At 39.5% G+C, this 23,932-nt stretch overlaps 1 protein-coding gene and 1 pseudogene across 1 annotated transcript; both read right to left on the minus strand.

Annotated features, from left to right (window-relative positions):
* Positions 1–1,092: 1,092 nt before the first annotated feature.
* Positions 1,093–3,240, minus strand: LOC148019430 (uncharacterized). The gene has a single exon (XM_087661065.1). It carries the CDS (start codon positions 3,162–3,164, stop codon positions 1,275–1,277), a length of 1,890 nt encoding a protein of 629 aa, XP_087517191.1. The 5' UTR covers positions 3,165–3,240; the 3' UTR covers positions 1,093–1,274.
* A 1,472-nt stretch (positions 3,241–4,712) lies between these two features.
* On the minus strand, positions 4,713–5,225 carry LOC148019431 (uncharacterized; annotated as a pseudogene).
* Between the last annotated feature and the right edge of the window lie 18,707 nt (positions 5,226–23,932).

Below are 23,932 nucleotides of genomic sequence, written 5' to 3' on the forward strand. Positions count from 1 at the left end.
GATGATGTTTTTTATACTCATTGGGATCCCTAGTTATCTATAACCAAGCTTTGTGTGTACATGTGCTATTTTTTATGTTTTCATGCATGTGATTATTCGTCTTTATGTCATCCATATTTTGTCTACATGTGTGTAATTATTTATCTTTATGTTGTCTATAGAGCAGCATTGAGAACCATCGCTTATGGCATTGTGTTTGTGATTATCATCATTATAATGTTTCCTAATGACTCTATTATGCTATAAACTACAGTGCTTGTATCCAAACAGAAGTCAAAGATATATCAAAGATAATGATCTATACTATACATTAATAAATTCCTTCATACAAGCTATTGTAAATTCAAGAATGATGTTGCTTCTTTGAATGCCTTTATATAGGCAAACACAAATTCAGGTCTAAATTACTCCTTTAAATTCCTTTATATAGGCTACTGTAAATTTAGGAGTGATGTAGCTCCTTTAAACCTTGTAATTTTATATCTGAAAGACTAATATAAAAGATAGGCATATAGAGTTGTGGGTTTTTCCCTAGGGCCACCAAAGGCTTTTTTCATCCATAGTAAGGACCCTCATTTGAGTGGAGGTGTTGTGCTATATGTAGTATGTCTATATATAGCACCTTGGTTCCCTCTATATAATCATGTCTCGTATGCTTAGTTAACACACTTTTGTGGTTCCACATCTGCTCTCTCTCTCTCTCTCTCTCTCTCTCTCTCTCATCTTCCTCACACAATTGAACACTTTGGTTGCATGCTAGTGGATTTTGGTATGTTGCTCTCCTTTCTTCCTTATGTTGTCATGTGTTTTGTGTCTTATGTGCATGCTCTTTAGTTTTCTATTCCAATTTTGCATTTCTTCATTCTAAGAGAAAGATAATAGAGAGATGTCTTTGAGAAATACTTCACCAAGCAATCAAATAATCAATGAAGCTTGCCATAGGTTTGGTTGTGTGCACTTGTCGAGCTAGATAACTCCAAACATTGATGACAAAACAAACTTCAAAACATGTGTATCTTGTGCTTGCAAGCATGGATACTTGTAATTGAGGATGTTTGAGACATTGATAATACAAAAGTATTGCAATCAATGTGTACATCTAAAAATTGAAATGTGAGGGCCTGATTTATATCGAAAAGTGATTTACACCCATCTAAGGGGCCCACCGGTAAAATGCATATCTGACAAAACGAAAATATTTGAAGTTGTTGGCCCTTAGGCGCACACATTAATTGTACACATGCGCTTTGTTGTGTGGAAACAAATGCCCTAGCTTAGGTGTACAAGGTAGCTGCAACAAAAGAGACATTGGGGAGTCCGAGTTCGACTTGGTCATGGAGGTCGCCGAAGTTCTGGGGCATGGCAGTGACTTGGATCGTGGATGCGCCAAAGCACAGGATCACCTCCACGTCCCGCTCCTTGCCCAGCTCCATATCAGCGGACAGATCCACTACGAAGCTGCCTTCGAGTGTACATCCTTCGTCTGTGGTGAACTTAGGATACATTTCTGTGGAGCTGTAAAGCTCGATTTCCATAGCCGACTGTTTGTGATAGACCGGGCAAAAGCTTCGGGAAGCCTTGCTGCTGACCACGACCCTCTCGCCTACGTGCACGAAGCAATCGATCACATTGCTGCACATCTGCTCTCCATCGTCGTCTGTGAACTTAAACTGGGGCGGGTCGTCGGGCTGCCAGCCGACGCGGGTGGTCTTGATGCCGTATGTGCGCTTGGAGATGCGGGACTGCACGATTTCCTTGCGGAGGTGCAGGAGGGCCGCGCCGTGACAGATAGCGCTGCCTGGGTCGTCAGGGGTGATGATTTCTTCTACCTCCGCCTGGAAGCGCTGCACAATCCTCCGCCTGAGGTAGCGCGAGCTCGAGAAGCCGCCCACCACCATCAGCACCCTCACTCCCTCCACCTGCTTCTGTATCAGCCCCAGCACCTTCTCCACCTCCGGATCGAAGATTGCCATCAGATCCGTATCCTTAAACACCACCTGCGCATACTCGTCCTCGCTGCGTGTCGCACCCATCCTCTCGTCATACGCCATCCACGCGTCGCTCAAGCTCTTGCTGATGTCCAGGAAAGCCCTGTACCCGGGGCCGTCGAAGCCTACCTTGACTCCCTGCCACCATCTGCTGATGTTGAGCTGTGTGTAAGGGTTGTTGCGGCAGAAGGCCTCAAAGCAGCCGATCCTCGCTGACAAGAAGGCAAAGAAAGCCATGTCGACGAAGGATCCGCCTCCGAGGCAGCCGTAGCTACTCACGACCTCATCGACTGTCACGCTTTCAGGGCTGCTCTCGGCTTTAGCGTGTACGACGAGGTCGATGGTGCCGCCGCCGACGTCTGCGACGAGGAGCTTGTCGTGCTTGCGGAGGTGGATATTTGCCGCGCGCGCATGGTACTGGCAGTACATGGAAGCTGCCTCGGGCTCCAGAATGATACCCAGTTCATGGGGGCTAGCGTCTTGCGGGGAGGGACACAGGGGGCCACATACGAGGCCGGCCTTCTCCGCACAGACCTTCATGACCTGCTTTGCTCGCTCGTCCCAGATGGCCGGGACTGTGAGGCACCACTCCACCTGTTGCATGCTGAACTGCTTGCCATACTTGATCTGTAGGTCGGTGAAGATGAACGCGGCCATGCAGCGGAGGTAGTCGGATATGAGGCGCTCCACGGTCAAGTTACCGGGAAGGCTGTGGGCGAGGTCCGCGAGGCCCTGGTCGCGCGAGAGCCCCAGCTTGAAGTTTCTGGCGAGGTAGCCGGCTTCCGAGAGGACGCGAGGCCTGGCGTCGGCCCGGGCGGACGCCATAGCCCCAGAGCCCGACTGCATGGATCCTGAGCTCATGGTCGGATTGATGCAGCGCAGCGACCGCGCAGCGTCCGTGTACGCCATCAGGGCTGGCCATCCCCACTCCTTGAGCTTGTAGATGCCCGGGTTGTCCTTCCTCCTCTCGTACAGCAGACATGTCAGCGTCTTGCAGTACGACGATCCGCCTGACTGCGGCCAGTCGTAGAGCTTGTGCACTTTCTCAGGCTCGGACCTGTGAATATGAGCGTGCCCGCTGAAGGTGGTTCCGAAGTCGATCGCCACGACCACTCTGCCGCTATCCTTGCTCTTGAAGCTCCAGGACGATGATGATGCAGACGACGGGGTTGCCATGGCGCTTCTGCAGTTCTCCTAATCCTATTGAGCGTCCATGATGAATAATAATTAGGCTTGATTGACCAAGGGGCGGTATCCCTTCCCTGTTGCACGTTCCTCTCACAAACCGCATCGCCAGCTGGCCTCTGTTTCAAACGCGTGCCTTGGTCAAAGCACAAGCTAGCACGCGCTGTTCACGACAGTTCAAAGCCCGCGGAAAAGTTCTAACCCGCGTTATCAAGGGTCAAGCCTTCCAAGCTGGCCACAAAACGCAGTTCAGCTAGAAGAAGAACATGCCATACCAACTTCAACTTCATTGTCAGGCCTAAATTTGACGGGTTTCTCAATTTTTTTTATGACAGACATTTTTTGAAAATGTCTTTCAAATGACAGATGATAGACAACCCATGCTAGTCCAATGACAAGAAAAATATGTAAATGAAAAGTACGATAAAAAGGTTCAATGAAGATAAGTAAAACACGCCAAGTAAAACACGATTTTTAAAGCTCATAGGTCATAACATCGAATGCATAACTATATAGCTTATTATTAATATTTCAATAACAACATAGAGATTAGATGATTGAGACTTTTAAATGAGCGCCATTGCATAAGTAGCAATAACATGAATCCATTGAGCATTCAATCATTCTAGTAGGAACAACATGAATCCATCTACTCAATAAAATCCATGGGTGAACTAACAATAACATGAATCCATAATCCATTCAATCATTCTAGCTGCATTGCCCTCCTATTCTTTGCTCCCATCCAAATGTCCCAAACATCTTTCCAGTCAATTTGAGAGCTATCACATGCATCAATGGATAGCAACATTAAGGCATCCAAAGTGTCAAGGCATAAGCTAGACCTTGAGTTACTTTTTATTAGATTTTGCCTTGAAAATCCACGCTCGCATGAAGCTGTGCTTGCTGGGATAACCATGCTAGTCTGCCATAGATGCATCATACCTGGATAAAGTCCCACCATGTCTTTGTAGTGCTGCATACTTCCCAAGCATCATGCGTACCTCTATTTCGAGCAACTCGATATAACATGCCGATGAAATCCTCCCGTTCATTCATACACCTTTTAATGTCAACTGTCTGACTATCAACATTAAGTTTGTTGATAAGTCTTTCTAACCATTGTTGAGTCATTTTATCCCTGTCGATTGGATCCATAGGATATGAAGAAGGATTGAATATCTTGAATGCATTGAAGACCGATAAATCTTCAAACCGACTAGTTAGAGCATCCAAAATGTTTTGCACATATGCTCGTGCAATAGAGATACATTCAGTTAGAGACCCTGTTTCACTTGCATCACCTTCGAGAGATATATTCAAGTTCAATCCCTCATGTTCACTTTCCGAATCACTTGTAGCCTTAGATTTCTCCTTCTTTTTGGACACTTTGGGAATTGGAATGTACTTCAATACATGTGTATGTGTGACACCATTCATATCTGTATACTCCAGCTTCCCATTGCTTATCATCTTTAGAAATTCAATAAGATGCTTTGACCCAATACCAAACTGATTATCTTCACATATAAGATACCTTCATTTAAATTTTTCAAAAATCAAGTCAATAAGTGCACCAATCATAGTGACATCCATCTCTTGCCTTTGAAATTCGGAGTTTAACTTATTTAACTCTACAAGCACATCTGCCAAAAGATGTATCATAAATTGCACCATAAAAGTTGTAGCATAACCATGCCACTTCTTTTCGTGTCTTTTCCATTGCTCAAGGACAGCAGGCATGATTTTTACAAACCTTTCCATGACTTGACCTCTAGAGAGCCATCAAACGGCATGAATTTGCAACATCTTTGCATCCATAATATCATACTCATGCATGATCTTCCATAGCTCCAAGTGGTGATTTGTTGATCTACCTAACCATGCATACACTTTATTTGCAACTTTATCTACAAAAGAAAATACATGAGGATGTGAAATAAATCCATCCTTTGCTGCTAATGCTTGTCGGTGTGCAATACAATGTATCCCCATAATACGTGGAATTAGTGCTTGAAAGCATGCCACAACTCTAGTCCGACACCCTGTCATAGATGAAGCACCATCTGTTGCTATTGCAACAAGTTTAGACATATCCAAGTTGATTTCTAGAAAGAATGCATTGATAGCATCATACATTGCCTGTGATGTCCCATTATCTACTGGAAATAATCGCATAAATTTGCAAAATGCATGCCCTTTGCCCCCGTCACTGATATACAAAATATAAATAATCAAATGTTTCTCCAAGGTGCGATCAGTGTTCTCATCAATGAGCATAGAAAAGAAGGGACTTTTGCATACTTCTGCATACATTTGCTTCCTTACATGGTCTCTCATAGCCAATAACATCTCCCTTCCTGAAACTAGATTGACATATGATCCATATTCATCGGATGCAGGCATATCTGGAGTAGAAAGCTCTCTTTGCAACCTGCACAATTGTGGATATTTCTCTAGTGGCAAATCTTCACATGCACAAAAGTATACAAGTTTCATGCATGATATAATGCGCTTTTGCTCACTATGGACTATTGTGTCTAGTCCATGATCCATAGGTCCTTTACCATCATTTCTAATTTTGTATTTTAGCAATTTGAGTATGTGAAGCATTAACATGATCAGAAGTTTTTGCATGATCATTTAATGCAGATAGTTGGATCACTATTTCCCCCCAGCAATGTATCCTCTTGTCTTGTAGAAATATTTTGACTTCTAGCAAAGAAAGATGTGATAGAAGGATCCGGCTTTCTTTTTCTAGTCACACCCTTTTGAGATCCATCCATCCTTGATTTATCTAGTTATACATAAACAAGCCATATAATAAATATTACATTTTGTTGATATAAATAAGCACTTTGAAAAAATCTCATGCTACATAATAAGAGAACTTTGTAACATATATCTAATATGTAAGTATATGTATATATAGGTGAATCTACAAGAAACTTTCAAGTCTTAATCGCAAGCTCAAAATGTATCCAATGTAATAATGTATCACACAATTATTTTCGTCATATACCAAAGTGGTATTGTGATAGTGTGAACTTCTACCAAAGCCTTGGTCTTATGAAAGGGAGTCGAGACTAGGTTTAAATTAGGTTTTAAAGAGAAGATATCTATACATAATGAATTACATAAGTATTTCCATCAAAGTTAATACAAACACTTTCGAATAGATCTCATGCATGGCATTAAGAAAATGACATGGCAAATTGCAATAAGCAAATGAGATATAGATTTGCACCTAATAAACTGATAAGGTAGTTGAATCTACAAGGAACTCTTGAGTTTTGAATTTTGCAGGAACTCTTCAGTCTGAATTTTGCAACCGAAGATCAACGCTATAATGTTGGAAGGGGCAGGGCGCACCTGAATACCATGAATCCAGATCGTGATTCGTCACCATAGACTGCACTTGCAGACTCTATTCGCGCACCATGCACATAGAGAGAGACTCGAGACTCGTCGAGAGACCTGGGGTCCTGGAGGCTGGGAGTCGAGAGTTGAGACCATGCGTGGCGCAGTCAAGAGACCTGGGGTCCTAGAGGCTAGGAGTCGAGAGTCGAGACCTAGGGTCCAGGAGGCTGGGAGTCAAGATTCGAGAGACCTAGGGTCCTGGGGGCTGGGAGTCGAGAGTCGAGACCATGCGTGGCGTAGCTATTGTTGCTATACAAGCAACAGAACTACCAGCAGTTGCACGCTGCAGAGTTGCATTGCGCGCAACGTTCTTGGCAATATTATTAGGCGACAGGCTTGTCAGATTCGTCACAATCTAGCGACTGTAGTGCAGTCCTGGACTCTGCAGTGTCGTAGGCTACACTATGCAGCTCGTGCCAACGATGCCTATTGTATAGGCCTAAGCCTTGAGGCTTGAACGCAATGGAGGGCGAGTGCATCTCGATTCTCGATTCTCGAACACAGATTGGTGCACTCGTGTAGTGGTCAGGACTCAGTGGTCACTGGTGAGTCGTGACTCGGTGAGCTTGGGATGGCGGGCAAGTTTAAGTATTTAAAATTGAAAAATCACAAGAAGACCGATTCTAATTTCTAATTTCTGACTGACTGGCCACTGGCCAGTGGAGAGTCGAGACTCAAGACTCGTTATTACTAATTAGTTATCATTTATAAACTTGCATATATAATCTTTGTATGTATCATGTATGTATGCTTATATTACATGCATATACTTAAAAAAATGAAAGGTAAATTCTATGATGCGACATGTCAAATGGCAGGTAACTTGTAATACTATATGTCATGATGACAGGTAAATTTTAAGCTCCAGCATGTATTATGACAAGCTATTTTCAAAAATGCTTGTTTTGACAGGCAAAATAGCCCTTGACAGGAAAAACAGCCGTCAAATTTAGGCCCAAGCAGTCATCACGATTCACCCGTACATGATCATGAGGTGAGTCAACGACCTTCGTAGGTGCATGAGTCTTCAATGACTTTCGTAGATGGAAGGGTTTAGATTTGTATTTACTTATTTGCACATATTTGTCTTTGCATGAGGAACTTGCACATCGTTATAGATGCTTATGACGCGGCTTAAGCAAGTCGCACATCGCAAACCAGAAAGTCAATATCGCATTCTTTACAAAACATTTGAAAACTTGTTTCCAGGGCAGGAGAAAGAAAGTGTGTGTCCATGCACGCATGCGTTTTCTCTATATCGATCAAACCGCTTATACGTTCTTTCATACACACACATATTGGATATTATTGTTCTACATAAGTGATACTACAAGCTTCCTAATTTTGATCCCAATGCTTCATGCGTACAATTTACTTACCACTAATCAAATATTTAAAAAATTAGCGATATCTGTCTCAGTAATCATATTTTGGATTATGGGGGGGTCATGGGATCCCTCTCCACTTGCTATATGGAAAGAGATGTCAAAGGGCAATGCTTATGTGTGTTTGTGCACTCTTGTTCTTTTGTTGATATTTAGTTTTTATGTATATTTCAGGTTATGTACACCAATGAAAGTGTGTACACACAAGCTAGACATATGACAGTATAATCTATACATATGCACATAGCAATGTTATATAGTAAGTTTATTTTATTTTGTTTATACACACACACACACATAGAGACATACATATACCAATATAATATTAAAATGATAAAACATAATTTGTTTGACTACATAACATTGTTTTCAACACTTGGAAAAGTGTCAAAACTCTAAAATGCGATCTAAAAGGAATATATCTTTTTTCTTACATAGGATTTGAATTTTTGCAAACATATAAATATATATTTTCCTACACCTAGTTAAGTCTACTATACATTAGATGTGGTAGGAAGCAATTTGAAAATATGATGTTGTACTTTATTGCAATCAATGCTTATGGAGTAGGCTTTTAATAATAATTGATTGTAAGTATAGTAGTTGTGTAATGTTAGACTTTATTGTTTAATATATATCAATTGTACATTGCAAGTTATATGTTAGTATATTTATAATATTCAAATAATTGATTGGTTGAGAACTAAGATGCTAACTATTAGTAACTAATTATTTATCTCTAATACATAATATAATTTTAAATATAATAAATAATTATAGCTATTTACAAATCCTTGCTATATATTTTTATGAGTTATAATATGAAATAATTATTATTGACATCCTAGTGGATATCTACACCTTTACAATGGTTATAATGTTAATGGTTCAAATACACACACACACACACAACGTGGTAGGAGAGAGAGAGAGAGAGAGAGAGAGAGGAGAGCAAAAAAAAGAAGAGGAGAGAGAACCTAGATACAATACCTTTGTATGAACCCTCTTGCCACATGTTGAAGAGTACCTTAGGATGTAAAGTGCCCTAATTGTTACCAACATGGATGCAAAGTACTAGCCTTAAACCCATAAGAAGCAATGGCCACTCTCTTAGTATGAAGCACAAGGAGAATATGGTGGGGAGCACCTATTAACTCTACTAATAAATTTATCAATCTTCTTGAAGCTTTACATTGTTCGTAAGTTAAGATACGAGAATATAACTTGTCAAAACAATAGGTTTGGGAAAAAGATATTCTCAACACTTTTCCTACTAACCATGATTAATTTTCTTTCTAAGATACCTTCTTCTTTGATCATCACTCAACTTGCATAACATGGCGGCCTCCCTCATGTATTGAGAAACCTTTCCTTTTTGTACTCCAACCACATTTGCTATCATTGCAGAGCTCACATAAAAATCTCTCCCAATCAAGATGGTGCAAATGATCCAAGACTCCCAATACTTCCTTCCATCGGAAAGGATGTCTAGAAAGCTCCGCCCGGCACTCCCATGGAATGTTACGGGCTTTGCGATCTAGGGCTTTCTGCATCTGCCACATAGCGAAAGTATTCCGGCCGTTCCCACTTAGGATCGACCTGAATTAGGGTTTTCCTTATTGGTCATTTCCTAACGGCAACTAGCGTCGGACCCAAGCGAACTACTTTACGCAGAAACGCCATGTTCGAAGCGGATTCACACTGCACTTGGTTCAAGGAGAATGGGAAACGAGAGGGATGCAAAGCTCAACCTCTTTGCCATAAGGCATAGTCCCATTCCGTTCCCCTAAAACAGCGTAAATCGGGTTCAATCATAACTCTAGGTCAACGCTTTTGTTGTTCGTGTTCTTTGATGATCTTCCTGCTATCCCTCGTGATTTGAGAAAAGTTCCCGGCCAACCAGGACCACCCATCCGTAGGATGGACCTATGGCCCATCCTCCGCACTTTCCTCGGGTTGTTTTAGTTATTTAATTACCTAACACATTAGTTGGACATGTAACAATCAGCTTATTTAATTAACCCGTTAGGCACTGGTTCTTTTACGTAATCTTATCACTTGACATAGAAAAACAATATCAAATAAGTTCCTTATAACAAGTTATCATATTTATCTTTCAAATACAAAGAGTCCAGCCCGTAGGCTTATCCACAATCCGCCCAAAGGCTATCCAGCAATCCACAGGGATCACTAATCCAAGTTTCTGCCCGTAGACTAGTATGCAGGCCTCGAGATCCAATCCCGAGTCACATAGCCTCTTGTGCAGGGCCCAGAAGGCTTTCCGTCGTGGAAGTAGCTTTAGAACTTCCTTTTTGAAATTCAACTGTGGCTCCCTTTTTGCAATAACTTGCACTGTCCGTCGAAAGCAGTTTTAGAAGGCTTCCTCCCTAAAGTAGGGATTTCAAAGAAGGGGGTGTTTCAAAATCTTTTGCAGATAAGACCCATTAAAGCCATGGGAGGGGCTTAATGGCCTTGTAAAGACTCGCACAAACGGGGAATAAAAAGGTGTGGAATCCCTTACGAGAGCTTTTGAGTGGGAAAGGGAGGTGTCAAAAGACCCTCAACACTCTCTTTTCTTTTACGAGCGGGGGAAAAAAACAAAGCTCCAAGGGGTATTTTGCATGGGGAAAGAAAAGGGATAAGGGGCCCTTAGAGGGGATTTGAGATACGGGGGAAAGGCCTAAAGGGAAGTTTCCAGAGGGGGGGGGGGAGAAAAAGAGTAGTCCAAAAAGGTTATAGGAAGGAGGCCCTAAGGAAGCCCTTAGGGAGATTTATAATCACAGGGAGGCAAAGGACCCTTAAGGTCAAGCTCTTTGAGGGGGGAAAAGGCCCTAAGGGGGCCTTAAAGAGGAATTTTAAGGGGGGGGATAAGACTTTTAAGGTCTGAATTTGTTGGGGGGGAAAGGGGGCTTATAGAGCCCCCTCCCTTAGAAGCTTTTAGAAGCTTCTGAAAGCACGTGGGCAAGGGGGGCCTTAGCTAAATGGCGGCAGTGACGTTGTTACGCGAACGGTGAATGAGAACTAGCCTCTCTCACAACCTGATAACAAGATGTAAAGGAGTGCCGGTTAAAGTATTTGACCTTGTCGAATGCACTACTCAACTTGGAAAATTTAAATATTCGACGGAACTCACAACCACACAAGACAACTCACAAAGAAAATATCCAAAATTTTGACAACAACCAAATAAATTATATTCTCATACCTTGATAGCCTCGATCTGAAGCTTGGCACCACAAAGTCTAACTTCTTCCTTTTCCACAATAGCACGTCCAAAGATCTCTTGCATGCGACCCTCCTCTCACATCTCTCACAAGATGGCAAGAAGATACAAGGGAAGGGGGTCCCTAACTCTCCACTCTCTTCTCCTTTTATAGTTTTTTACATCCTCCTTACGTTGAAAAAGCATTTGTTTTTCCAAAAAAGTATTAGGCTTTTTATGCCTTATTCACGCGTGAAAGGAGGAAAATAGAATTAGATCGTTACACATTGAGAAACACCTCCTCTCATTCCTCCATCGACACTTAAGGATCTAGCATTATTTCTTATTGATTAGGGAGAATAAAAGTTGAGATGCCAATAGAACACATTGGATAAATATTTGACATGATTTTGAAACATATTTGCTAGTCATTTCATATCAAAGCCTTCACTTTATCAAGGCCTACCTCTATTCCATTTTGAGCAACTATATGAACAACCATCTATACTCTAGCTTGAGCTAGCATACATTTCCTAGGGTTCTTACTAGAAACTAGAGTTATCCAATTTGTCAAAATATAGGTTCAAGTTCTCAAAATGCCAAACCCTTCAAGCATAGATGCATAAATCATCAATAAACTCTTATGGACTTCCCTAAGTAGGAAGTAAACAATGCATTCACCCCCTTTCTAGAACCATGCAAGTCCATTGAATACATAAACGATTAATGGACTCTTATGGACTTCCCCAAGTAGGAAGCAAACAATGCATTCACCCTCTTTTAAAATCATGCAAGTCCATTGGATAAGTCAAGCGGAAAAACCCTATAATAGAAATAGCTAGACGGACTAATGAAGTCTTTCTTCTTTTGATCCTCAGGAGAAAAAGGAATTTGGAAGATAAATATCTATCCCACACAAGCTATACCTCTCATAACAAGTTGTTCCATCCAAAATCTAATTAATGAATGGTATAGGATAGTCATCCCTTTGAGTGGCTACACTAATGGGCTTAAAATCCACACATAATCTACATCTTAAAGTCTTCTTAATGGCTTGAATAAGAATTAGTCTCACTTGATGTGAGTATTCCATTGGATATGTAAACCCTACCTAGAGAAGTCTTTCCAACTCTTCCTTTAATACTCTAACTTGTTTTCTTGATAAGGGCCTCAATCTTCAACACACTAACTTGACTACACCCTTGAGTTCTAACAGTGCAACTATTCTCCTTTGTACCCTTAAATATATTAGGTTAGATCTATGCAAACCATTATCTCCATCAAGGTTTCTTTTCTATGCAAGGGTGCCTTTGTCTTCAATAACTTCTCTATCTTTTCTACCACACCACATGAATCTTCATCCTCTATAGCTTTCTTAAGGACAACTTCCCCTATGTCCGATAGAATGGTGGATACCTAGGCTTTGGAATCAATATCTACTAATCCTAATGTCTCTTCCTATTCCTTTACCTATAAATTAGATATTTCACTTTCCATTCCATCAACTAGCCGTATGTCACATTTTCTTTCTAGTTGAGCAAGTCCCTCTTCATGCAATAGATTTCTTATCCCTCCCCTAATATCAAATCCCTTGGTCTGAGCTTTCGCTTAGGTCTACTCCTTTTCTTTCTTCCACTGATATCTTCTTCTTTATAGTGTGATTACTATTGGGTCTTTGAGAACATTTCCCTTTCTCTTTCTTTTTAGTCTTAGATCTCTTTATTGAGAGTTGTAGCTTTTGTGATGCCTACTAGTAGATTTACTACAATATTTTTGGTATCTTCTAGTTTCAACCCATTAGGCCCCACTTCCTTTGTGATATTGCTTAAATATTCATCTTTCATATTGGGAACATTCTAGGGCATTGGATACATTGCTCGTTGTCATCCTAAAAAATAGGGTGGATTAGTGCTTAGTCAATCCACTTCATTGGAGTTATACAAACAGTTTGGTTCATCTCTTCTGTTCTGTAGTCTCACATTCTCATCATATACATTATGTTTCAATGGTCTCCACCTTGATTCCCTCCTTCATTCCTTCATTACATGGATCTTGACATCTTGAAGTTGTATAGAGATAGTCTTTATTGGGCTCCCGCTATAAGAAACTAAAGCTATAGTTTTGGTACATCGAGCTTTTTGCTTACTGCTTGTAGAAGTTCAAAGTATATAAAATTTGCTCCTAAGCTTGGGTGTGACCATTCTCCCCTCAAAATCAAGACTTGAGCAAAATCAAATAGAAGGGCCCTTAGTTCCTATTTCTTTCCCCTTTTATAGTTTCCCATCCTCATACATGAGATGAGTTTTCAGACGCTTTTAAGCCTTTTATCAGTGTTTACACTTTAATAAAGAACCTTGTGCTTTTTGGCTTTTGCGTTAAAAAAAGCAATGCTTCCAATCCTTCAATTTGAGAGTTTGCAAACTCTCTTTTTCTCACGTCAACGTGTTTTTCTTTGTCTCTACCATGACACACACAAGTCCTCATATTACTTAGGCATACTAGCCTTTAAGCCTGCTAACAACTTTATGCATGTGAAATTGATGGATTGATATCACTCCTCTTTGGCTAATACAAGCCATTGACCATCCCTCTAAATCACACAAATAGGTTTGATTCATGTGGGAGTCTACTTATTTACATCCACCTTGGACTAATGATAATGGCCTCAATTAATACTTAGACTGTGAAAACTATTTATCTCCAATAATATTTTATTATGCCCAATTTTTTTGCAAAAAATACAATATGAGTTATGTTATTTTTCTACCATAACAATAATTATGGAGTGGATTTTAAGATCTTTAAAAAGGGTCTTACATTTTTCTTGGAATTTATAAAGGCTCATCTTCTACTAGATGTTGAGGCTCAAATTGCACTTGCGATTAGTACTTTTATACCTTGGTACTAGTATACATGTAGAACCAACATATGTAAAGTGACTTAAAATTTCATATGAAGTTTTTACCTAACATTCAGGCACCTTCCTGATGTTCAAGAAATTGTATCTTTTGAGATCCTGCATGATGAGTAATGCTATCTTCTTCAAGACAGTGCTAGATTCTGGTCGCTCATATCTGGTTCTATTACTGTGTATTTGTGTCTTGAATATTTACGATGTCTATTTCAAGTTATCTGATCAAGAGTGGCCGTGATGACAGAGAACTGTGTGATAGTTTTCAGGACAGTAGTTCTACATTGATGAATGTAATATGTAGTTCATGTTTGCATAGTGTTCCTGAAGAATAAATGTATGAAATGGTTGTAAATCATGTTAGGGAGTTTCCTTCCAGTAACATAGTTATTTAAGGGAGTTTGATGTTTCCTGTATTTCATGTTATGGTCTTAATAGGCCATAACACTTTGGCAATCCTGCTGGTTTCATGGGCAAAATTCTCATGATTTAGGCATCAGGTGTGGAACCAAATTTTTCATAACAAAATCTTCAAGATCTTTCACAAATTCAAGGTTTTTTTGCATTTTTAGCCTTTTTTTTGCACTTCTACAAGTTGTAGGTATTAGCATATCCCTGCATAAGAAATACAAGTTGTAGGTATTAGCATATCCGTGCATAAGAAATACCCTACAATCAAATTGTTTAAAGGAGGATATCTTGAAGTTCTTGTTCTTGGAGAATTCAATCTCTTCAAAAGTTCTCAATGCTATGGATTTGAGGCAAATTATTCAGGGAGAACCTGAACTACAAGAATTTTAGGCAGTCACCTGAACTGCAGGAATTTTAGGCTAGTTACTTGAATTATTGCAAGATGGAAATGACAGGCATAACTTGAATTGCAGGAAAGATGGGAGGAAGCTTAATAAACTTGAGAAGTTTGTTCAATAAAGGAGTTTTCAAGAAGTACCTATAAAGGAGTATTTCAGGCAGCCTGACCTACTAGAATTGTAAAAGTACCATGCGTATTATAGACTGAAGACCTATTACTCCATCATTGCAGAAGGAGGTTTGATCAAAGCAAAGCATATTCTTTTTCAAACTATAGAAATGCTTCATTATGGGTAAATCTAAGAAGAAGAAAAAGAGATGCAAAGTTTTCTTTGAGCATGGGCATAGTTCCAAATATTGTCCATATGTCCATGAGTCTTGTGAAAGCGGGATGTCCTGCAAATATTTTTGTATGTTTAATCTATGTCAGTAGGTCAATGGTATCCGTAAGAAGTTCTCTTCAGCAAAGGGTTGCAATTCAAGACTGGATAGAGCATGGGAAAAGCTAACTTCTTTTGAGAATGTCCTCGATGATGCTTATGAATGGCATTATGATCATAAAGGCCAAAAGGTTAAGTCTTGCTCAAGTTTGAAGCAGGTTCAGAGATTGCTTAGAGCAGTTGAGAAGCTCAAGGAGCGGTATTATGATGTTTTGGATTCAGATCAGGATTCAAGTTCAACTGATGATGATGATTGCTATCCTTTACCTATGGTTTTGTCACAAATTGAGGCTAAGGGAGTCAGAGAGGACAAGAGCCAAAGCAGCCACGGATCCTCCAATGCCCCAAACCCAACACAAGAGCTTACCAATGGGAGAGTGGAGCATCACACACCTTGCATTAACAACTTGAAGATATTTTCCTCAAAAATATCAGACTGAACTGAGATATCAACAACTTGATCATTATCCTAATCATTCACATCTACATTGTTCACTATAGATCGAGATGCTTCCATATCCTGATCTGGAGATTTTGCTTGTTGCTCAAGATACAGTTGCATAGATCCAAATTTTTGAAATAATTTATCCAATTTAGTCCATAAACTTTCCTGAAATTCAAACAACTCCGGCTCAACCAAAAAGTCTTCAGGATGTTGTCTTGAATCATCGTAAATTGTTGAAAGAGCGATTTGCTGTGCAGAAACTTCATTTTCAACCATGTTGGGCTGCTCTTGATACCTCTAAATCATGATATCCACATCCATTCCAAACATTGGCACTATGGATAAATTTCCCTAAAGAAAAAAATCATTGTCATAAATACTCATTGTAATAGGCTTGCCTTCTTCCTGCTCATTTACGTTAACCTTTCGAACTTTATCTTCAACTATTCTTATAGATCCTCTCGTAATGTGCTCATACCTCTGCTCAACTTGAAGAATAACCTTCTATCCTTCCTCTTCCTGCATATCAGAGTTATCCATCTACTTAGAATCTGTAGAATGCTTATTTTCAAGTTTCCTATTGAGTTTATTTTCAGGATAACTTGTTCTGGAGTCCTGTATTAAGTTATTCTGCTCATTCCCTAACCTGTCTTGAAATTCAGGCTGCTCCTAATCCTCAGGAAAACTGCCTAATTGCTGTTTTTGTTTTGCAGAAAAACTGCATGCCTACTGTCCTAACAGGTTTTGGCTGCAGAATGAACAATTTGCTTTCCAAAACTGCATTTTCTTCAATTATGGGAAAACCCTGATTCTCTTGAATGATGCCCTCAACATCTATCTCCAAGATAGGGACTACAAAAAGATTTGCTTACATGCATAATTCTTCCTCATCTTCTTCCACTTCATCAATCATATTAACTTTTTGTGCATATAGATCCTCAAGAATAACATCTTGACTCAGACTATAGGAATAAGCCAACTGAGTATGCAAGTTAGCAATTTCATTATCTTTGAGCAAAAAAATTTCTCAAGAGCATCAATAACATCCGAACAATGAGAAACTTGCAAATCCATTGCATTCTTGACATGAGAAACCTCTTGTTCAAGCCATGCTTTCTCTACTTGAAACTGATGAATAAAAGACAAAGCTTCAACTGCTGCAAATTTTGCTACATTCCTCTCCTTTTCCAACTCAGAAGAAAGCCATTGAATCATCTCAATTGAAGATGGATTCATAAAGCATAACTCATTTAGATCATCATGGAAACCACACAAATCGAGTGATCTTTGCAATTCCTGACTTTCAGCCTGCTGTTGTAAACCTAGACATTGCTGAAAACTGTTCATTTCCTTCCTGAAAACATTAAAAACTGATCGCTTGCTATCCTAAAGCTTGCTATCTTGAAAACTTCTCATACAAAAAATTTAGTGCTCTATTTAGTCATATTTAAGGTTTTTTGTCCAAAGGTCCTTCTTTTACTATTTGGTATGTTTAAGTTTTTTTTTCTTTTATTTTCACACTTTTAATTATATCATTATGTTTCTATATGTAGATGGAGGAATATGTTCTTATTTATTATATTACAGATACCATTCTACTTTGTGGTATGAGCTTTTCTAGTGGATACATCACTTTTGTACCATGGAGGATAATTTGCCCAGGGAGTCCACCTTATAGAACATGTAAGATACCACATGAGTTCAAAATAAAATATATTATATTTAGTAAAATTTATAGGATTTTACTTACAAAATGGATTTTTTAATTACTATTTTAAAAAAATCCATAGGTTTAGTGAAGTAAAAGGGATCATTTTAAGGCCTTATAGAAAGGGTATTTCCTAATATCATTTGAATGCATCTTATATAGACCATTTCGTATAGGTGGACCCCCAAGAATAATTTGTGGGTTTTCCTAGTACACAATCACTCTAACATAACCATTATCCAATCCCTTTCGCTAATAATCTTCACAAATTATATATGTAGCTTGGTCAACCCTTGGAGTGGTCACTCTTAAATATGCAATTGTATCACATGGATTCAATATAAGGGATTTTCCAAATAGTAGCTTTTACACATTTTATACATATATGTGGCTTATTTATAGGTTGAAGAGAAAAGGGGTCTATTTTATTAATGGAAAAGGCTGCCGTATAAGGAAATTATTTACAAGTGGAATAGAAAAGGTTGTACTTTACTCATGGAAAATTCCAAGAAAAAAGTATTTGTAAATAAGCCTTGGATGCATGTGATATAGAGGGTATACATATAGTGAGCCCTTTAAGGATTATTATCACCTTCATACCTAGTGGGATCCTCAAATTAGCTATAAACTTATTTTTATTTAACATTGAGAGGTCTTTTTAAGCCACCCTCTTACCATCACTTCTACAAAGCCTCAAACCTTTGAAATGTCCCCATTGCCTAATGTTCATTCTACACATAAGACAGAGACTCCTCCCATATCACGTTTGCATCTCTTTCTAAAGGTTCTTCAAACCAAATTCATCTTAGCATTGTCATAATCCACCTCTAATTTTGGCTATATTGGATACCTTGTAGTGTGTATCCAAATTCATTTTTCACCTCATATTCAACCTCTACTTTTGGCTATTGGAAAACTTGTAGTATGCATTCATAACTAACCATTCTCTCACGAATATTCAACTATTTCTACTCATCCAATCCATCCATCAAATATGTTGTTTCAAAATCTTCTATGAATTCATATCATATATGATATAGTATATCATATTCTTCATTTTACCCAAAGAGGATCTTAAACTCCATGAAATTTTTTTACTTGAACCTTGTGGAAAGATCCTTGACTAAGGACACAAAGAATGTGAAACTTGAGAAATAAGATCAAAAGCACAATCACAAAGTATTAACATATGTATGAAACTTCATGACACATCGATAACCAAAATCAATAAGGTATTTGAGAAATAATTACAATACAATGCACTTAGACATGAACTCAATATGGCAAATCTTATGCTCCCATTCATGTGCTCCTCAAGATCAATAAGGTAATTGAGAAAGGATTACAATACAATGCATTTAGACATGAACTTGATATTGCAAATCTTATGCTTCCATCCATGTGCTCCTCAAGATCAATATGAGGCTAAGTCCTTATTTGCATAATAATCTTGGTTTTTTTTCAAAATGCAATGCAATATGTTTTACTTAGTGTATAAGATTATATTTCGATACCAAAATTTCCCTCTTCATATCTATAATGACTATGAGATCTTATATAACATTGAATTGTACCTTTATTCTTTCAAATCCACCTGATTGATGATACACCTACCTCTGTTGACTAAAGTTATCAGTCCTTAAACCATGAATTTTCCAAAAAAACTCTTAATCTCAAACATGGTAGTGCCATACAAAACCATTCCTAATTAATATGCAAAACACTACCAAACTACCTTAGAAACAAAAAACTAGTATCTACTATTTTCTATAACTTCCTTATCTTAGGGCACAAACTTGTCATTTTCCTAGTCACATGTCAGTGTCCTTCCTTAGATCCACTTAGACCCTCATGAAAAAGCCTCATAATAAGGTAAGAGACTTATCTTGAAGCGAGTCTCGTAGATGTGTGCTTGGATGCATGAGCTTGTCATGAAAGTATTCAAACACAATGTCTATAAAAAATGGAGAGACTAGGACACCCAACTAAAATAATATTTCAAATGAGCCCTATATGAGGATTCTTCATAGCCTACCCACAATGCCAAAATTTTCCATGATTTTATAATGATGAGTATGTGAAAATACCTAGCCCAGATCCATTTTAGAGGCATATGATGCCTAGGCAATGGGTTGGGAAAGACTAGATGGCTTGATTGGGACTAGTGGAAGAAGATGAAAAAGATATTTAAAAAATATTGATAATTCACATAAGTAGTAAGAAAGAGGCAATACATATTGAGGTGCAAGAATATCCAAGTTGCATCTTGGGAGTGTGTGAGCACGCATCACTTAAGACTAACATTATAAGTACTATGGTCCAATTTTTAGCTATTCAAAGTTTAGAATTTGTAAGGTATTTTTATTTTCTATTAATTTACTCAAATATTTCTTATTGTTTGTTACATTTTTTAAATTGAGATTCTTTGGTTATGAAACCTCAAGGAGATCACTTGTAAATATGTAGGTTGAGTACATGGAACTAACAAAAGTAATTTTTAGAAATCCATTTTTAGACCCTTTTTCTATAGATTGAAAGATAGTTACTAATAGAGATATTCATAGATTCAAGAGAAAAAGGGTATGTTTTATTCATAATAAATTTATAGATAATAGAATTTTAAATTAGGTCATGAATGCATATGAAAAAAAATGGTCTACATATAGTAAACCCCTTGACTGTGAAATGACAATACTAGAGAAAAAGAATGGGGCATGTCACAAATGTTGTCAATCTCTAAGGGAGCTATGGGCACAAGGAGGACAAATAAGAGATCTATAGTTATTGTATTATTCCTCTATCTGCATTATATATTTTATTCAAGAGTTGTTCTAGTCTTTATTTGTTCCTTGTTGTGGGGTTGGACATAGAAACCACTCCACAAGGATGAGATTTTCACTTAGAGATCTTAACCTTCTATGCCTTATATCATCTATGGCTAGTCAATAATATCATTTTACTTATACTTTCTTATTTGTATCATTATTATATTCATGGATTAGTTGTATCATTTATCCACTCTATCACTTCTCCTCTTTGTCATCTTGTACTATTAGATCTTGAGACTTATTCATTTTGTACCTGTTTTTCTCTCATTAATTCATCCAATAACTATTGTATATTGTTTTATGAGGTTCAAGTGCTATCATTGTTCTATCATTTATCTAGTCTATTACTTCTCCTATTTAAAATATTGTACTATCATACTTTGAGTCAAATTCATTTTGTATATGTTTTTCTTCATTGACTCATTAAATGACTAGTGCATACTATTTCAATGACAATTAGACCTTGAGTCGAATTCATTCTCTATGTAATATTTCCGCACACTGCGTGCCGTAAATATTGACTTCCCGCACGCCGTGTAAACCCTGTGCAAGGGTATTCCCTACTTCGAAATTATTGGAAGCTTAATCCACACCATGCACGCGTGAAATGGGGTCCTCCGCATTGGTAAACCAAAACCGGGAGCTCAAAACCGCAAGTCTCACAAAAACACCCTCTTGGGAGGGGCAATTTTAAATATTCAAGGCAATTTTTTTTAATTATTATCCCTTCCCCCAGCCGATGCATGGCTGGAGGAGAGGGAGTGTGGGGAGGAATGGCCAAGGAGGAGTGGGACGGATATGCATGAGGAGGAGTCCTCCACGTGTGTGGAGGCCCTCTTTCCCCAATGCCTATAAAAACCCCCCAAGGCTGTGTGAAGGGTGGGGGGGACGGGCCGTGAGGAGGGAGGTGAGGTCGCCGTGGAGAGGAGGTCGCCGACGCCGCCGAGCTGCAGTCCGCCCTGTCCGCCAGCCGCCATAGCTGCCGCCTCAGTCCCGCCAGGCCATCTCAGCCGCCGCCGCCACGCTGGAATTCGACTCCTTTTCCCCCCTCGACGTCACAGCTGAAGCTCAGAAGCTTCTTGAAGCTTCTTTAGAAGCTTCTAAGGGGGGGGCCTCCTTAAGCCCCCTTCCCACCACATTCCCCAAAAGACCCATTCATACCCCTTCACGGAAATTGAAGAGGAGAGGGTGAAGGCCGTAAAGACTCCCACAAGACCCTTCGAAAAAGGCTTTCGCAAAAAGGACTTTAAAGCCGCAAGCCATCCAAGAATCAACTCCGTGCCAACACGGGGTTTTCCCTAAAGATCTCCTAAAGCCCTTTTCGGCAAGCGCCATTCCGCAAAGGAATCTTCCGCATACGAGGAAAAGGCCAAAGGTCGGGAGGTTGCATTCCGAGGCAAGTAAATCCGTAGACCACAAAGGCAAATCAGAAGCCGACTCTACACCTACGATGGCCCCAAAAAGGACACAAGATGCGACTGCGGGAGGTTCATCTCCGAGTATACAAGTGGATATCTCCCCGACCCCTCAAGTCCAGGTTCTTTCGAGTTATTTTCGCATAAAGAAATGATTAGGCGCGCTTAGTTCATAAGGGAGATTGCATCTTTACGCTTAATTTTAATGCATGTGGAAATTGGAAAAAAAAATACATTTGGTAAAGTATCTCTTGAACATTAGGCAAGATTGAAATATGTCATGAATTTGAACGAGTTATCCACCTTAGAAGACTAGTTGCATGTAGTTTCTTTGGTACATTATCAAAGTAATGAGTCCAAACTTAGGGCAAAGAAATGGAATTTATAAGTGCATTCTCTTTCGTCCTAGACATGGTAGGAATAAGCGTGTGCCGCATGTTAGGCAACATCCTCCTCGTAATGATTTCATGAGGCAAGGTTAACACCATAAGATATTATCCGAAAAGAAATAATAGAGTACGGAAATGATCTTATGGACTTGCAAATAGCATGTAAAATGGAATGAATTAACACTAGCTTTAGTTTGGTATAAACTTCGTCAACTACATTGTAGCTAGGAGAATGTTGCGTATTGCATAGTCATCATGCGGAAACGTCATTCATCAGAAGCCGCATTTAGGAAAGGTTGCATGGTTCGTCAAAGCATAAGATTCGAAAGTATAGACTACAAGGTTGTAGGCATGATTAATAGGTCTTAGGAAAAGTTAGTATCCAGATTATCATGCATTTTTGCTACACCAAGGAAAGATAAAGTTATCGTGAACCATGTGATGCGTAGAAGCAATAAATCGCATGTTTACGCGTATTGGTGTAGTTGTAACTATTGTTCTCCATTAGATTTAGTTTATTACCTTTAGAAGGTTCATCCTTGTCGCAATACAAGTATATTGAGTTGTCTAAGTAACCTAAAACACAAGGGATTCATATGGGCATGGCTCAGTCGATATGATAGGTATCCCAAGTGCCAAGTGCAATAAGAATTCGACCTAGTTTTACACTTGTTGCCAAGTCTAAACCCGCAAACCCAAAGATCTTACACACGTTCACGAAATGTCGAATCAATTGGATGTTCATGCATAAAATGATCTAAGGTTTTATCCTAAGGATCATTCGTTCTAATGATGAAACTCCGACGGAGTTGCAAATTTCTAGGACCATGGGCCAACATAATTAGGAATGGGTTGGAGGATACCCTAAACCCTGCTACTCGGCCAGAGGTAATTCCGTGGCCGGAGGACGCCATTCAATGGGTGGAATGATCCCGTGGAATAATGCAACACATGTGCAAAAAGGTTGCAACATCGTATAGACTTGAGATTTGTCCACACTAGTCTACGGGCGGAAACTTGGATTAGTGATCCCTGGTGGATTACTGGATAGCCTTCGGGCGGATTATGAATACGCCTACAGGCGGGAACTCCTTGTATTTCAAAGATAAAAGGATAAAATGATAATAAAGAAGTTGTTTTGCATTGTTTTCTTTATGTCCTGTGACAAGATTACGTGAAGGAACCAGTGCATAAGAGGGTTAATTTCAAAGAAGCTGTTTGTATATGTCAAACTAATGTGGTAGGTAATTACATAACTAAAACAAACCGAGGAAAGTGCGGAGGATGGACCATGGGTCCGTCCTACGGATGGGTGGTCCCGGTTAGCCGGGAACTTTTCTCAAAGTCTTCGACGAACAGAGGATGATCGTCATCTCCGAAACAAGTAACGAGAACGATGACTTAGCATTAACTATTACCCGATTCACGCTGTTTTAGGGGAACGGAATGGGACTATGCCTTATGGCAGAGAGGTCGAGCCTTGCATCCCTCTCGTTTCCCATTCTCCTTGAACCAAGTGCAGCGTAAATCCGCTTCGGACCTGGCGTTTCTGCGTAAAGTAGTTCGCTCGGGTCTGACGCTAGTTGTTGCTAGCTAACGACCAAACAGGAAAACCCAAATTCAGGTCGATCCTAAGTGGGAACGGCCAGGATACTTCCGCTACGTGGCAGACGCGGGAAGACCTAGATCGCAAGTCCCGTAACATTCCATGGGAGTGCCGGGCGGAGCCTTCTAGACATCCTTCCCGATGGACTGCTAAGACGTGTCCGGGATGATTCTAGTGGACACGTTACACTCTACATGTTT

Source organism: Lygodium microphyllum, chromosome 20 (genome assembly GCF_053477565.2).
Source record: "Lygodium microphyllum isolate KBCC chromosome 20, Lygodium_microphyllum_v1.1.10, whole genome shotgun sequence".
NCBI lineage: Eukaryota > Viridiplantae > Streptophyta > Polypodiopsida > Schizaeales > Lygodiaceae > Lygodium > Lygodium microphyllum.